Consider the following 15,952-nt stretch of genomic DNA (forward strand, 5'->3'; position numbering starts at 1 on the left):
TCTCGATTGAGGGTAAAAGTTGATTTCGTCAGCTCGACAGCAGGTATCATGAGAAAATGCATTTCCCATGTTTTCGCGCCTCCAATGTTGAGACCCACATCCCAGAAAGCGCACAACTGTGGGACAAACTCGCTTTTAGCACAGCAATAGCATGTCTATCTTTGAAACCCCTCATGACGGGGCTCTTTCTATCTCCCGACTCATTTCTGAAGTCGAGTGTACACTACATACATGGCCTTGGTCGTTTTTGGTTTCGCTGGAATGTTTTCTTACCTTTTACCGAAAGCACCAGCGGGGCGAGCCAATAGCAACCTTTTCTCCCCTGCAGGCGTAGATCCTACCAGCCTAGCTAAGCTGCCATCATTGAGCTGCGCCAAAAGCTAGAGTTAACTAGAGAAGGTGCAGAGCAGGTACCTGGAGACTAAAGTAGGTACGGTAGCAGTGTAGCTGAGGTAGAGTAGCAATCAAGCAATTTTTGGTGATGTCTATCTTCAGAGGAGAAGGCACTTTATCCCAAATTACAAATAAGTAAATTATTATGTAGAGTTTGAATTTGTTCATCTCCGCTGCCCTCGCTCTAACCCTCTTGAGGGGCCGTTTTCCGAGCCACTACGTCTTTCTCCACCACTCACCTGCCTCTGTTTCTTGTTCGTCCATCCAGCCCAGCCTCCTTTTCACGTCTAGATTACTTGTACCTCCCCTAACCCCACTCCCCCATCTCACGCCTATTCTTGGTATTCGGTGAATTCAACGGACTCGCTCAGCTTGACAATAGGATAATTATTTGTTTGTTCCTTTTAGACGCCTTACTTGACTTGTGTAAGCCATCTATCTATTTTATACATGCCCTTCAGTAAAACCTTCCTTTAACTCCCTCCCCCACAACGCTTCTCAAGAGACCCTTTCCACGACTTTCCAGCCTCTTGCCTCGTCTCGTCTCGCCTCTCCCTACACTCCCCTTCTTCCCTATCCCGCACCCGCAGGAGCTGCCCGTGCCGTTGGTTATTCGCTGCTATTGTTTGTCCTAGGGTCGGCCGGCTCTTACATCGTCGTCCCGTGCTTTCTTTCTATACTAAAAACAAAATAAGAAAAAGAAAGGCTACCGAGACGCCCAATCCCTGCCATCGCCTTCCACCTTAAGCGCACCCCTTCTTATTCCCTTCATACGGAGAACCCGAGTTGTTCCCCCCCATCACTCACCCTCTTCTCCTCGACTGTTGCTGCTCCCTCCCGCCCGCTTCGCTTCAACCACCTTCTTCTCTGTTTCGATAGATAGTGGACTTTCCGTCTTCTAAAGGATTAAACGTGAGTCTTTCTTTATTTTCGGATAGCATTGTAAAGTCGGATCTTTCCCGAAGCGAACCTCCGTCGCATCACACGCGAGCCAACGGGCTGAAAGTAAGTTCTTGTCCCACGATTGAGGCGCGTGGTTTTACCTTGCATTCAAAAATGCCGTGCTGATGGAATCCTTCCTCACCCTTTCTAGAGCCGCCGTCACATCCATTCTGAACACAACTCGGACTTCTTCTGCTTCATTCCTAAGCTTCTCATCCTCAACAAGCCTCACTCATCATAGTCCGATACACTCTCACCAAGAAGGACAAAAATTAATTCAGCTTTATTTATCCCATCATTGTTGTTGATTTTAGTCTAACCATGTCGCCCGTGAGTTCGCCCCTTTCCAATACCGAATCACACATTATCGTCCACTGCCTCTCACATGTCACGTCACCACACCCGTAATGCCTTGATTGTACGCACATATGTTCTATCATGCTAACCATAGTTTTAGACCGCACAGTTTTTACGTGAATATAAGTTGGTGGTTGTAGGTGGAGGAGGTGTAGGAAAGTCATGCTTAACTATCCAGCTGATTCAGAGTCACTTCGTGGATGAGTATGATCCTACAATCGAAGGTAAACACAAGTGGCCCCGTTGCCTGGGGCAACATGTTATTCCCCAACCTCAACTATAAGTACTGACTTTGGTAATAGATTCCTACCGTAAACAGTGCGTAATCGACGATGAAGTTGCCTTACTCGATGTTCTGGATACGGCTGGTCAGGAGGAATACTCAGCTATGCGCGAACAGTACATGCGCACGGGAGAAGGATTTCTTTTAGTTTACTCTATCACAAGCCGAACCAGTTTCGAGGAGATTGCCACATTCCAACAACAGATTCTACGAGTGAAGGATAAAGACTACTTCCCAGTGATTGTTGTCGGAAACAAGTGCGATCTTGATAATGAGCGTGCTGTTAGTCAGCAAGGTATGTCAAAGTCAATATCATACGATCTTATTTCGAGGGTTTTCAATTCGCTGACTTGATCTTCAGAGGGACGAGACCTCGCTCGCCATTTCTCATGCCGTTTCATCGAGACATCGGCGAAATCGCGGATCAATGTTGATGAAGCATTTTACAATCTTGTCCGTGAGATCCGCCGCTACAACAAGGAGCAAGCTGGTGGTTCAAACTCACCCGGTGGTGGGCAAGGTATGAACAGTAGCGGTGGCGGTGGAATGGGTGGCGGCGGAAACTACAACAGCGAAAAAGACGACAAAGGTGCAGGATGCTGTGGGAGTTGTGTCATCTTGTGATCTGATCAACGGATGTCCGTTGTCGAGTGATTCTGTGGGATTTTAGACTGGAAATCGGTGTCCAGGAATGCAAGTGCTAGGAGAATACATTCCTTTGGCATTTCAATAGATGGAAGATGAGTGGGATGGTATCGGAATACCTCTTACAAAACTTGGTACTCCCTTGGATAAGACCCCTCCAGAGTATGTCATTTCTCCTTTGTGGTTTCTATATTACTTATTCTTTCTTTCTTTCTTTTCTCTATTCTGGATGACAAGGCGCGAACAAGGATATTTGCGTATCGCGATTAATGTTTTTTTTTTTTTTCAATATTATTTTTGCTATCACTTTAAGTTTATACTTGTACGCATTTCAACCACTCCTTTTCTTCGCCTGTGTCATTTTTTTTTTTTTTTCCTATGATGGGTGGTATCTGGGCTTTGCTTGGGGTTTTGTTTTTATTGCTTTCGATGTTGGTCGCTGCATGGTATCGCGGAAGGGGAAAATGTTGAAAGGCGTCGAGGTAGATGTTGAGGGAAAAACGGAAAAGGCAAAGATGTGGAAAATAATCTTTACATCTTCGACGACGTCCATCGTTCAGTAATTCATTGTTTTTATCTTCTACCTTCCCCCCCTCTTTCAAGTTTTTCTTCTTTCCTTGTTACAATACCACTCTATCGGTCACTCATCTCCTATGCGTTACGGGACTCCACTTCTACTGCATATCGCAAATGTATCCTCATCCCCCATACTACCCATGGTCTATGGCTTTACGTCTCCTTACCCTTTTTCTTTTTTCTTTCTTTTTACCCTCTCTTCCTCTTCCTCTTCCTCTTTCGTTTCCCTTTTCCTACTCCTCCTTTCTTGATGTTTTATAATTAATAAGCCCCAAGAATATACCATCCCTCGACGCCAATAAAAAATCTTCCAACGGACTTGATCGTCTTGACCTCTAACACTTTTTTTTCGCTACCGTAATAAGAACCTTCTTGGTTAGCTGTGTCATCTAAATAACCTCAACTCCGATACTTTTATGTGTATAAACATATGTATGTAGTTAGTGAGTTAGGACTGTTGAATATACTTTCGGATGTTGGCCATCTAATCTTGGAAACGTGGTGAGTGATATCTTGTGAACGAAACTTCACTCATGCATATAGGTTGCTGGGCGCCTGTATGTAATCAATCGCGAGATATTCCGCCCGGTCTGCCAAGCTTTGCTCCACAGAACTCTTCCTACCCAATCCCGTCCCGACGGCCAAGAGGTGCATACATGCATATAATGTCGTTCCGCCATTACACTCAAGTACCAACACCTTACTCCTCTAAGAAAATAAGATCGCGGGTAAAAAGCAAGTGACTAAAAGTATTAGATTTTGCGCTTTGGGCCGAGCCTTTGAAGTTTGCAAGGTTATTGTTGTAGATTCCCCGCGGACGGCACTCAAACACTGTACCGGAAACGTGGGTGGGATGACTGCCGTGATGCCATCGAGCTGCAGTAATGCTGGCTGTAACTTTAGTGCGACGAGTGGGTTTCCCTCAGTCCCGCACCTGGTTTCTGGTACGATAGTTGACTTGGTGTACCGCTAGAAGGGGGTAGATTCTGTGGGCCGGTACCTCTTAGAAGCTGGTTCTGTTTTCGCCCACCATAGTTGTTTAGGGTGTGCATCATGGACGGGACAAGATAATACATCACTTTAAATCTAAAGTATAAGTATTAAACTATTGGAATTAGGTTCATCACTTGAGCTAGCTCAAGACCATGCCGCAGAGTAGATGGCAATGTGTGGGTTTAAATTAGGAACGTGGGAGATTCCTCTTATAACTCGATCCCAATTAGAATGGCGCTGTACAGCCGCATTTGAAAAGTATTGGCACCTCCGAGCCAAACTCACGAGGCAGTCCTTTCTGCTTTTCAACCCTCATATTCGAGACAATTGCCAGAGAGAGCTGCCATGACTCTATTGCGGTCATACCTATCAATAAGTTGAGTATGCGCGAGTGCCATGGATTTTGGTGGGCTATAATTCATGAACGACTCAATATAGTAGGGTGCCAGTACTTTTCGAATGCGGCTGTACATGTCTACATGTACATCTATATACTTACACTTGTTAGTACAGGGAGGAATCGGAGTGCGGAGCGCCTCTCAGCACGGATTCTAGAAACCCAAATCTGTTGCTTCCCAAGGTTCGAAAACCAGATATTGAAGTCACAATTACAGCTAGGCTAGACTCATTGGTGACCATTTAGTTGGCCAGAACGCCTTAAATTGTTTACCCTCGTGGCATGGCTTGGGGTCTAACGTTGGCTAATTATGATTTTGAGGGGAGGGGTAGGGAATAGCGGCACAGTTGAATGTAGAATCTATAGGTACATACAAGTTGTAACTTGGTAAAGTATCTTACCTACATGCACTTCTATTTATGGTGATATGTAGAGTAGTACATAACTATCCTTATTAGATTCACTGGATAAGCCATACTGTGGTTCAGACGCAGAGTGATTTTATGTATCCCACTCCGATAAAAGTCCCATATTCATTTAGACCGGCCCGCCTCCAAAATTCTGGTCCTCGCGCAACAACGACGTCGATCACTATCACTGGCCTTGAATATGGAGTAAACAATGGATACACGTCCTTTACTAATCTCCCTAAAATAGACACTTTTGCGTTTCGGCACAGTCAAAACGAGCGTGCTAATGCATAGGCTTGAGGGAAAGGCCCCTGATAGTTCTTTTATCGAAAATCGCATGATGATCAAAGGTTTGTTTGCTAGATCCAAGTGGAGGAGTGGGAGACTGGAACTTGTTCTCTCTATTCTTTATAACCTAGCTGAACTACTCATGATACAAGGCGGCTTCCCGAACCTGGTTGTACAGGATTCTCTAGTTATTTGCAGTGGGTACGAAGCAGCACACATACCGCCTCGAGTCCCGATTGTTGTAACCCTAGGCAGATAAACTATAATTACTCTTGTCGCTACCACGCCTTCTAGGAGGTTTACAACTTCTACACAGCCTATTGAGTTATAAAAAGAGAACAGGCATACAGTTATATCATAGCAAGAGAAGAGAAAATGGGAGGAGGAGAGGCATGGCCAAATTTGTTTCCCATTTCCTTATGTTGAGATTGTGGTGGATGGAGGGAAGCTCTAGAGGTAAAATGTTAGATATTGCCATAACCTTAGGGTTGCGTACAATCGATGAATTAACAATAACAACAATATTGTAATGGGACCAGAGTGACATTCCATGAACCAAATAATGCGCCACTCAAACTTTTGCTGCATATTCTATCATTGACAGTGGTATCACTGACAAATGATTACATACCTATCACCAAAGAAGACGCCTAAGATTTCCCTTGCACTACCATGGCCAGGGCCCTCTCGGAAAACCTCTTACAGTAGTTTTCTTTAGTACTCGGGGCCAACCCGTATACTAGAATATTTCAACCCTACATACATGTACTGTGTGCATACATACCATAATAACCAACCCGGATTCACTCGTAGCAGCCGAGCCGGCTCAAGGCCCCTCAAGTGCTTGTCTTGTCTTGTTATGTCTTGTCCCGCCGTGTGTTCATCAACACCAAGGAGGGACGCACGCCCAACTGGTCACAAGCATTGCTATATTAAGCCACTGATGGTGACTGACTGGACAAATCTTGAGAGATAGTCAGGAAAAGGGTCTAGGCTCAGCCCAGGCCTTCACAAACTCTATTTGCCGACAACTACTCCCGGAACGGAAACGCCTCGGTGGCTTAAGGTTTGCTTAACCACATTCCGACATCCGCTGGCTTGGTTCTCAACCTGGCTGCTGGTGATGAGGTGATCGAAGCTTGTGGGTTTCTTCCGCACACGATATGACATGCAACAAGTTTAACTTGCTTTCCCTCCAAGTTATGGGTTTTGATCAGAACCAAGACCGGGCGGTAATTCTCGAACGAATTGCGGGTGTTTCAAACGATTCTTTGATTAAAATCTCCAATAACTAGCTCTCTATATCCCGTCTGAGAGTGATCATATGAGATTTGATCCTTGATAAGCGTATGTGGACGTTTTAATTAGCGGAAATTCTGCTCTACAGTCAATAGAAAATTGCTCGCGCCGGAGATATCAGGAGCATTCAGGGCCACGCGAGTACGTAATGGATGTCTTGAAGTCGAGGAACTCTCCGAGAGAAAGAAGGGGGAAAGTATACCGCCGGTGTTGATATCCAGTATTGTAACCTGTGGTCGTGGTTCAAAAAGCCTGACTGGATGGCTGCCGAAATATGAGGAAGTCGATGATATTAGAGTAGGGTATGATGTGACAACCCTCATATCCGAGTGGTTAAAATGAAAACCCCTCTTATCGCTGCAAGATCGAAATCGACTGGCTACCATTTGCCATTTCGTATTAAGCTTAATCTCAGAAATTATATTGGGGAGGAGATGTCATTCGTCAACTCGGCGATGATGATAATCCAGTAATTCGACTCCGGACCTGGACCCAGTCAGCGGGGATTAATGATTATGGGAACGGAAGTTATAGATAGTGCTCATCAATTGCAACCACAAGACTTCCCCTCACGAGTATCACAGATTGTCACTCGCTCACTTCCCTCGACCACACCATTAGCAAGGCTCGCAGCGCCATTCACCACATTCCAGATGCTTTAAGCTGAAACCACTCGTGTGTAAGGCTGTCAACCCCATCAGTCCAATCAATATATATGCCCAGTGAGTTGACTAAATTCGGGCACTTTCGCATGGACAAACAAAGAAACACACCCGAAACCTCGAGCTCCTCCTCCTCACTCACTCGCCTGCAGATGATGGGATGGGGGTGAAACAGACACAACTACATACCTATTTTTTTTTTTTTTTTTTTACTTTTCCTGCGAAGAAAAAAAAAAAAAAGTCCTGAACCATGAATCTTTGTCCTACCACACTCCATAAAAACTCCACATCACATTCGGACCGACCCACGACTCTCGCTATTTGATCTGATAGTGATCCCCCACCCCCTTCCTCCCAGCGTCCCTAGCATACCTCCCTCCTACCGAAGTAAGTACATGTATGTACCCACCGACCACCAGATGGTCACTAGAAGAGAAGCTCCACTACGCCCAAAATTAACGGTGTACGAATCCAGCACTCAAAAGCCTTGCGTTAAAGCAAACTTCTCCTTCCGGGTAAAGTACCCACTTATTGTAGTTCACTCTGTTTCCAACACACACATACACACACATCAAAATCAAGATATTAGCTTTTGCGGGGGTTTGTGGCTGTCTGAGCCACACATCTGCACCATGATCACTCTACCTCAACTGTGTGATCTGCATCGTCACATTCTCGTTTTTCACGGAGCGGAGGTTGTCCTCGTGTGCTTTCTCTACATAGAGGAGACTACGTGGGCAAGTCCACGACCCAGCCAGCCGGCCCAAGAAAATAAGGATATAAAAAAAAATCGATTCAGCAGAGGATCTAGGATCTAAAAAAGTATGGCCACTGTAAAGATAACCCACAGCCGTTACTCTACTAGTATTTCGCTGACGTTTTTGAACTGGGCCATTATTGCATACACCCAAAACCATGAGCTTGGCGTATTTTTGTATGGCATGCAATATCAGTCGCGTCCACAAACGTCAGAGAAATACGAGTATTCGAAAACTCTTGCATGCTTGACCGCCGCTAACGCCACCACTATAGGAGAACAAAGTAGAGCAGAGTAAGCGGTGAGGGAGGAACGGGGATGGGAGTACTCTAGGTATCGTGGAGGCATGTGCCATGGAGTTAAGGGTTCTATGGTGAGAGGAAATTAGATTATCTAAGCTTGCTCTCCAGATATTGGGGTGAAGGGTTAAGTTATAAATGAGATGGGGATTAATGATATAGGCTAGTTTAGAGTAAGCAGGTTCCTCTTCAGTTCCTGCCAAGCACCATTGAAAATCTACTATTAGGACGATTACCATAGTTAGGAAATTGGGGAAATAAGTATCATTCTAATATACATGTATCTGATAGAGAACAAAATGCAACAGGACCGGGATTTTTGGGCATTCCCACAACCTCGGGAATAGTGCACATGTATGCTAAATTTTCCGATAGGTCAGTTTCACGCCCCAACTTTAAATGAGCCCTTCAAAGAATTCCCCGGGAATGACCTAAGTACAAGGCAACTCCTCGATACAGCACTTCGATGATTAATTTGCACTCAGAGATTCCCCAATATAGTTTACGACTAGTCAAGCATTCGAGGCCCGTGGATTAGTCTGTTGGTATACATGAGTGACAGACCAGTATGCTACATAGACGTACAAGCCTGATTGTACTCTGGATTTTTCGAAGTTACTTGTATCCTATGAAGGACACAAACCAGGGTTCGTATACTTGAGGTATTTTGTAAATAATAACTAGAATAGGCATGCGAATAGGCCAGTCTTTATAGATTCTTCTATATGGCCTACTAAATATCAAATCGATCTGGTCTTCTAGGTAGGCCACATCAAACAAGACTAACTTCACATGCTATAGGGGGGCAATTATTTACTGAGTATGTGATCATGTAGAGGTCAGCGCTTCACATTTCATAATATCATGAACAATAATCGTGATCCATAAATGAAGGGATATAGCGCACAACAAGACGGATGAGAAACCATACAGATAATAAACGGGAAAACAATATGTCCGTAAATAAACAACTCGAGATGGGAAATATCAAGACCGTGTAGAAAGTACTTGAACACCAAGACCTTGCAGTTATGAACTAAGTGATTAAAGTTCACAACGCAGAAAAAGAAAACGGTGGACAATCACAATGGTCCAGGCCACGAGCGAGGTAGAAAAAAGGAAGAAAAAAGGAAACGTTGGAGGTAACAACCTGGATGTGCATAACGCGACGGTAAATGAGAGAAAGAGCAGCCAAGCAAAAGGAAACGGTATAATACGGAAAACAAGCTTCGAAATGCTCTTTTCATGTGGTGTTGACAGACGCTTCATAAAGAGCTACTCCATTCTCGGCCGAAGAATCCTATCAATGTCTGGAATTTCTGTTGATAAAACGCATATGGCCATGAAGTAAAGTGAAGGATAAAAATCGTAATGAAAACGGAAAAATAAAAAAACGCTCGCAAAAGAGTAATCGACCAAGACATTAGCAAAAAGACACAATTCTTGAGCCGCTACTTGAACTTTCTCATGCCAGATCAGTCGGAAAGAGTTGCCTGCTTGAGGCGTTGTTCAAGCCGCTCAAGGTCCTCAGCAGAAGGTTTATATTTAGACTTCTTGGGACTAAACGGAGTGTTAGTGTCATCACATGATACAAAGAATTGAATTGGCAACTTACGGATCGCGGACGCCTGTGTCTTTCTTTTGACTACCACAACCTTCGCAGATCTTAGCTCCAGTACTGAAGGTCGAATTGCACTTGGTACAGGTCCAGTGCACACGGCGGCGGGGCTTCTTGTAAACGAGTTTCGGGCGACCTGGAAGTGGCTCGTCCCGTTCGCTATCACTAGGGTCACACCCGTCGTAGTATCCAGGTGGCTTGTTCTTCTTGAATCTAAATTATGGATGTTTAGTATGATGTAATAAACAAAAGGTTTGCAGGGTACCAACGGTTCACGAGGACACTTCTTGCAACGGTTGTGGTTGCATTTTTTGCAAACTTTCTCCCCAGCGAAATCAGTCTGGCACCTGTGACAGGTGCGATGGATTCTTTGCCGTGGTGCTTTGCGGACGAGATCTTGTCCACCAGTACGGCTTGGAAGCGTGAGGCCTGAAATGTAATCCTTCTTCTTCTTGCGAGTGATTTTGTCACCAATCTTTTCCTTGCCCTTGCCCTTATCCTTGGGTTTCTTGACACTATATGCCCAAAGGAATCAGTTAAAGCCCTCCAAGAATAACAAATGTTGGATAAAACGAATTCTGGGATGATCTTACGGGTTCCGCGGGCATTTGGTGCATCTCTTATGGCCGCATGAACAGCAGACCTTATCAGCACCAGTGTAAGTAGTACCGCACTTATGACAGCTACGGTGAACTCTCATACGAATGTCCTTCTGGACGCGCTCTCCGGGGGGCGCATTAGACAAAGGCCAATCAACATTGATCTCTAACCCGTGTTTCTTGAACAATTCCTGAGCACGCTCCTTAGTGGTCAATTGACGGGGTGCTGGTTGAGAGCTCTTCGGTGCCTGTCTAGACTTCGGCTTCGGCTTCGGCTGGACTGTGGTGGGAGCAGTACCCCTATCAAGTGTTAGTTACATTAATTTAGAGCCGATGGCAGTTAATAAATACCGAATTGCAGGTGCTGCTGGAGGTGTAGCCGTAGTAGTAGTAGCAGCAGGAGTAGTAGCAGCAGGAGCAGCAGCAGCAGCAGCAGGAGTGGTAGCAGCAGCGCTGCTGGGGGCAACGGTTGGGCTGATAGGAGGTGTCTCCTTTGCGGCAACTGGTGGTCTCCCGGACTTGTTGAGACTCATGACTCGCTTGATAGAGGCTGTAAACCGTTTCCTAATGGACTTCTCGTCCCCAATGGAACTGGTGCCAACCATCTTGGATAGGTAATGTTTGGATTTCTTTAAACTCCTGAAAGAGGGTTAGTCGTCGGTGGGATGGGGCCGGGGTCAGTTAGTGTTGGTGAGTTCGGTTGTGGTCGTTGATTTCAACACTTGAAATTGGGCAGAGGAGGTGTTAAAGAGGGGTGTGGGGAATTAAATAAGGGTTGGCAACCAATGTTCAGACGAACAAGCGTGTGGTAGCCACTCGATTCAATTCGCTTCGAACGGCTGTGGCGATAAAAGTAAGACTCTGGCTAAAGCAAGACAAGAAGTGGATCTCTCCGGATTTATGGTCTTCCAAATAGTTTGAAGAAAGAAATAAGATCAGGAATAGGGTTGGGGGGACAGGAGAGTATGAATTATAATGGGAGACGGGGGAAGGCGGGTGCTGGGTCAAGAGGGTGGAAGAGGGAGTAGGTGAGTTGGTAATATAGGCAGGAAGGGACCTACGATGGGTTTTTTTCTTCGTTCCCCTGTTCCTATCCGACCCGCGTGAGTTTTGTGGTGCTTGGGCGCGTCGCTTAGCGACTGTTTGTAATTTCTCGCTGGAGCGGCGAGGGAGGGTGGTGCGACCGGGGATTTGGGAAAGCTAAAAGCTCCAATGCTATCTATCGACCAGCCACTCAGGGTTTACCGTGTCGACGTCAGTGTTGACGGAAACTAGAGGATAGGCGGCGGGTGCGGGAACGACTAATGGAAGGGATTGAGGGCAGTAGCGAGATGATAGAGAGAAAAAGAGAAAAAGAGAGAAAAAGAGAGAAAAAGAGAGGGAGAGGAGGGAGGAGAGGTATGAGTGAGGAAGAAGAGAGACGCTATTGGCGCTTGATGCCTGCGTGTGGATAAGTAGGAGGGAAAGAGGAGAAAGAGAGGGGGGGACTGCTGGTACTTTAGTTGCGTACGGGCCATCACCTTCCGGGGAGACAAGAGAGAGATGATTCCCACACTGTAGGCAGGACGACAAAAAAAAAACCAAACCGAAGCCCAGAAAAGACATAGCTCCAACCGCGTGTCGGCTGTTGAGAAGGTGCAGCCTGCTAAGTATGGAACTTGGCTGTATGAGAAAAGGCGACAGGTTATGGTATTTTGGAGGTGTACCGTACTCTACAGTACATGGTGTGTAGATACATGATGTATGTACGAGGTATGTATGTATGCTAGTACTCGTTTACGAGTAGTAGAGTAAAGTGCGGGTCAATAGGCGGTACATGTAGTAGTGCTCTTTCCCTCTGTCCACAGCGCAGGGATTCATAATGAAGCCAATGGAATAAGTGAGCCAGAGTAATGGGCCCACCCCCCAAATCTTCCAAGCGAAAACTCCATTCCCATGTCGTTGACAGTGTCAACGCTAGGTAGAGTAAAGTACATAGATCTCTCTCTTAATTGACGGAAAAAAAATCAATTTCAAGGCCGGCGCAACCCGCACATGCATGCGTGAACTTCACATACTCTGCCTATTGTAAATAGTACACTCCCAGACTCCCCTACATGATCTTTCTCGATGTGGTATCATGTACCCCTCTGCTTCGCTGTGCTGGTTCGATCCAAGATCGTTGCTTCCTTCCCAGCATGGAAGAGTACATGGTGAACAGTGCCAGGAAGAAGCGGGAAAGGTGACCATTTTGGGGCAATATGTTACTCGAAGTGAACCATGGACCCACCGATACCATGTGTCCTGTCCCAAGCAATATACCGGTAGAGTACGCATCATCTCCAATTCCCTCACAAATGTATGTAAGGTATACTATTTATTTCTATGATAATGTTAATCTAGAGTGCTTAGGGCGTTCATGCCGGCGTTCTTAACATACGCATATACATGTACCATCCCACGCGTTCCAACTCGAAAATAACTGACCCCGCCCAGTAAACACTATAAACTAGAGCGGATAGCGTCCGAAAACAAAACGAGAGCACTCGAGGACAATGAGAGTAAGCCAGTGCTCTGCTCTACTCGTCTATACATGGGTTATACGCTAACTTCCCTTATACTCATGCATCAACGAGTAGAGCAGAGTGCATACATACATACATACGACAGTGCAAGCGGTAATATGTATCATACTCTAGAGTAGAATACTACAGGTTATTACATACTTACAATATAGCCACAGATGAGTATTTGCTCTACTATATGTGTATGTACTACCATATCCCTAACCTCTACCTAGAATATCCTAGAGTAGAGTACAAGTAGCCGTTCGAGAGCTCTGATACCTAGTTGAATCCCGAGTCCAAGGTGCACCCGTTGCGTATTACCGGCATGTTGCCTGCGATGTTCTGGGGTCATCTGCATGGCAGAGCGCTCTAGGTACTTCCTGCACGGCCAAACAGGAGCTGTGGCTTCGGCTGGCTCATCCCACTTTACATGAACACAACCATCTACGTACTCTGCTCTACTATAAATCTAGAGTACATATAGGTACATCCTATACCTACGTATACATTTTCTTACTGGGCATTAATGTAGAATGCTCTAGCACGTGTTAGTTTAGGAATACATACTCTACCTAGAGTATTTCAGTTGCCTAGTCAGAGACCCTTAATACGCGCTAAACAGGATGTTGAGTGAAGTTGGCTTAGCACTCTGTCAATGCAGTAACCAGTTACGGTCTAACGGGCGGATGTAACCGATACCACTTTCCTTCGCGTAAACTAGCGCGCTACCAAAGTGTGTTTCAACCAAAGGGGACTTACCGATAGCGGGTAAGGTGATGTGACGCCGGGTCTAGTGGAGGGTTCACGCTCTGACCAATTTGTTAGGAACGTAAATCCTCACGGTTGTATCCATCCAAAAGTAGGTATATGCTACACTCTACATAGTGTACTCTACTATCTAGGTACATTACAGGCTACTCAAGAGTAGAATTAGGTACGTACATGTAGGGAGGAAAGAAGACCCAAAAGTACCGTAGTCAAGACGGGCAATGCACACGTCAACCCACTCCTACGGGATAAACCCCTTATTCTGTTTCGCTGACTTTGGACCGTGTCAACTTTGCAAGGATGAACGGAAGGATAGCCGTCTCCCGCAGTTATGAGGGCAAACGAGTTTAGCTTCCTCTCCTGACTGATGTAATCTGGAAAGATCTGAACACTGGCAATAATGGGGTTCTTTAACTTTAATTCTTCACGATTCCTGCTTCTACCCTCTCTGCTTTATTTGCATACATTCCGTGTACATTTAAGAGGGGGAATCTCATGGCATTTTTATGGCATGGCGCATTAATGTATGTACCCGTTGCATAATCTCCAGATCACAAGTTGGGAATTCACTTCATCGTAAACATCAATATGACTGAAATAACTCCTACATAATATCAAAATCGGGCGTTCAGTTTCCCATCCCAGTCAAGGCCAGCCAAGTATGTGCCTTGGGTACTTCCATACAACGCCTAGAGATGTACTTACTATTACCGTGTTAGTGGAGGTATGTGGATAGGATATTCATGTGGTCTTTGCACTTTTATATTTGCATACATACATGTATTTAAGTAGGTAGAGTGAGATGTGCATAGGTACATGTAGGTACTCTACTCGGGGCAGGTAAAAAGTACCGGACAATGCAGGTTTTTGGTTCACCAATGGGCGCGCGTGCTAGGCGTGAACCACTGCAAAAAAAGCCCAGAGACAAAACTTGCATTGTCCGGTACTTTTTGCCTGCCCCGAGTATGGTGCACACACTCATAAAGGTGATATGGTGGCATACGGAAGTGGCTGCAATAGGGCCTCATGGGCCAATAAGAGGGCGGATCAGTTAGGTTTGCTTTTCTGGGGGTATAAATGGGTATAATACTGTTCAACTTTGTTCAGTCTTGGCGCATTTTACATACAAAAATCCACAATTTCAACTTGCTAAGGCTTTTCAACCCAGACAGATATCAAAAATCTGCAAGATAGAACTAAACTTCATCTCTTGAACTAGAGTTCCATCTTTCCGCTTTTTTTTTACCATTTTTCGTTGCAAAGCCTTAGGCTTTTGAGATTTCGTCGTGATCCGCTACCTTTATGCGTGGGCGCACCATATACATCATCTTTGCTGACGTAGAATCCGACAATTTGGTTACATCTCAATCCAGGAATGTAATGCACACGTTTTTCGAGAAGATCCAGCTGCAGCGAATTTGTCGAATCCAATGCCCCAGAATAGTCAAGATCGAGCTTCCCACACGCAATAGCGGAACGTGGGGGTGGTTCAGAAACACGTCCGTAACCTCAGCCACTGGAATGGCTGTCTCATTTTACCGATTCTCGTGGCAATGCTCTACCCATCAACTCCGGGTCATATATCCCTGGAGGCGGGAGAAGAAGTATACCCAGTGAAGTACATTACCTGAGACTCATCATGAGTAGTCGATATGTTTACTAGCACCGCACCGGTATTTGTAGATCCTTCAACGCTATTGGGTATTCTGGCTCGTATCTGGGGAAGTCAGCCTAGGAGCCCTAGATACCTAGTTTATGGGGCACGGTCTAGACCACGCGGCTGCCTTTCCAGAATAGAGCATAATCCTAGAAATGAGGTGTGTTCTGGCCATGGAGAGCTCTTTTTCGCTCTCTTTCTTGCGTTTTGCAGAGTATCTATAAACTTCGACTGGACCTATGTACCTACTCCAGAGACCTGGGAGCCGAGGAGCACATACTTTGGTTGAATGCTGTGGACCTATGACGCGAGAAGGCATAGGGTGGGTGTGTCAACTTCAGAGGAACTTTTTTGTATGGGAATTAGAGAAAATTCCACCGTTGGGCTAGGCGCTAGTACCATTATGGGAGTAGATCTCCTAATTTCTATAGATTGATTGGCTGCAAACGCTGAAGTTTACTTG

General features: G+C 45.5%; 4 protein-coding genes across 4 annotated transcripts; 3 read left to right on the forward strand and 1 right to left on the reverse strand.

Annotated features, from left to right (window-relative positions):
• Window positions 1-173: 173 nt before the first annotated feature.
• Window positions 174-1,576, forward strand: LAJ45_01433 (uncharacterized protein; the record flags this gene model as incomplete). The annotated part of the gene is made up of 5 exons (XM_046111027.1): window positions 174-218; window positions 802-819; window positions 1,089-1,178; window positions 1,342-1,398; window positions 1,487-1,576. 5 exons carry the CDS (start codon window positions 174-176, stop codon window positions 1,574-1,576), a joined length of 300 nt encoding a protein of 99 aa, XP_045976205.1.
• An 80-nt stretch (window positions 1,577-1,656) lies between these two features.
• On the forward strand, window positions 1,657-2,599 carry LAJ45_01434 (uncharacterized protein; the record flags this gene model as incomplete). The annotated part of the gene is made up of 4 exons (XM_046111028.1): window positions 1,657-1,665; window positions 1,793-1,916; window positions 1,995-2,270; window positions 2,337-2,599. The coding sequence occupies 4 exons, from the start codon at window positions 1,657-1,659 to the stop codon at window positions 2,597-2,599; spliced, it is 672 nt and encodes a 223-aa protein (XP_045976206.1).
• Window positions 2,600-9,776: 7,177 nt separating this feature from the next.
• LAJ45_01435 (uncharacterized protein) lies at window positions 9,777-11,123 on the reverse strand (the record flags this gene model as incomplete). The annotated part of the gene is made up of 5 exons (XM_046111029.1): window positions 9,777-9,861; window positions 9,917-10,132; window positions 10,189-10,434; window positions 10,513-10,818; window positions 10,870-11,123. The coding sequence occupies 5 exons, from the start codon at window positions 11,121-11,123 to the stop codon at window positions 9,777-9,779; spliced, it is 1,107 nt and encodes a 368-aa protein (XP_045976207.1).
• Window positions 11,124-12,637: 1,514 nt separating this feature from the next.
• LAJ45_01436 (uncharacterized protein) lies at window positions 12,638-14,183 on the forward strand (the record flags this gene model as incomplete). Its single annotated transcript, XM_046111030.1, has 9 exons — window positions 12,638-12,856; window positions 12,910-12,947; window positions 12,994-13,058; window positions 13,348-13,548; window positions 13,607-13,611; window positions 13,830-13,832; window positions 13,890-13,923; window positions 13,978-13,998; window positions 14,149-14,183. 9 exons carry the CDS (start codon window positions 12,638-12,640, stop codon window positions 14,181-14,183), a joined length of 621 nt encoding a protein of 206 aa, XP_045976208.1.
• Between the last annotated feature and the right edge of the window lie 1,769 nt (window positions 14,184-15,952).

This window comes from Morchella importuna (assembly GCF_003444635.1).
Source record: "Morchella importuna strain M04M26 chromosome Unknown Morimp01GS002, whole genome shotgun sequence".
Classification (NCBI taxonomy): Eukaryota; Fungi; Ascomycota; class Pezizomycetes; order Pezizales; family Morchellaceae; genus Morchella; species Morchella importuna.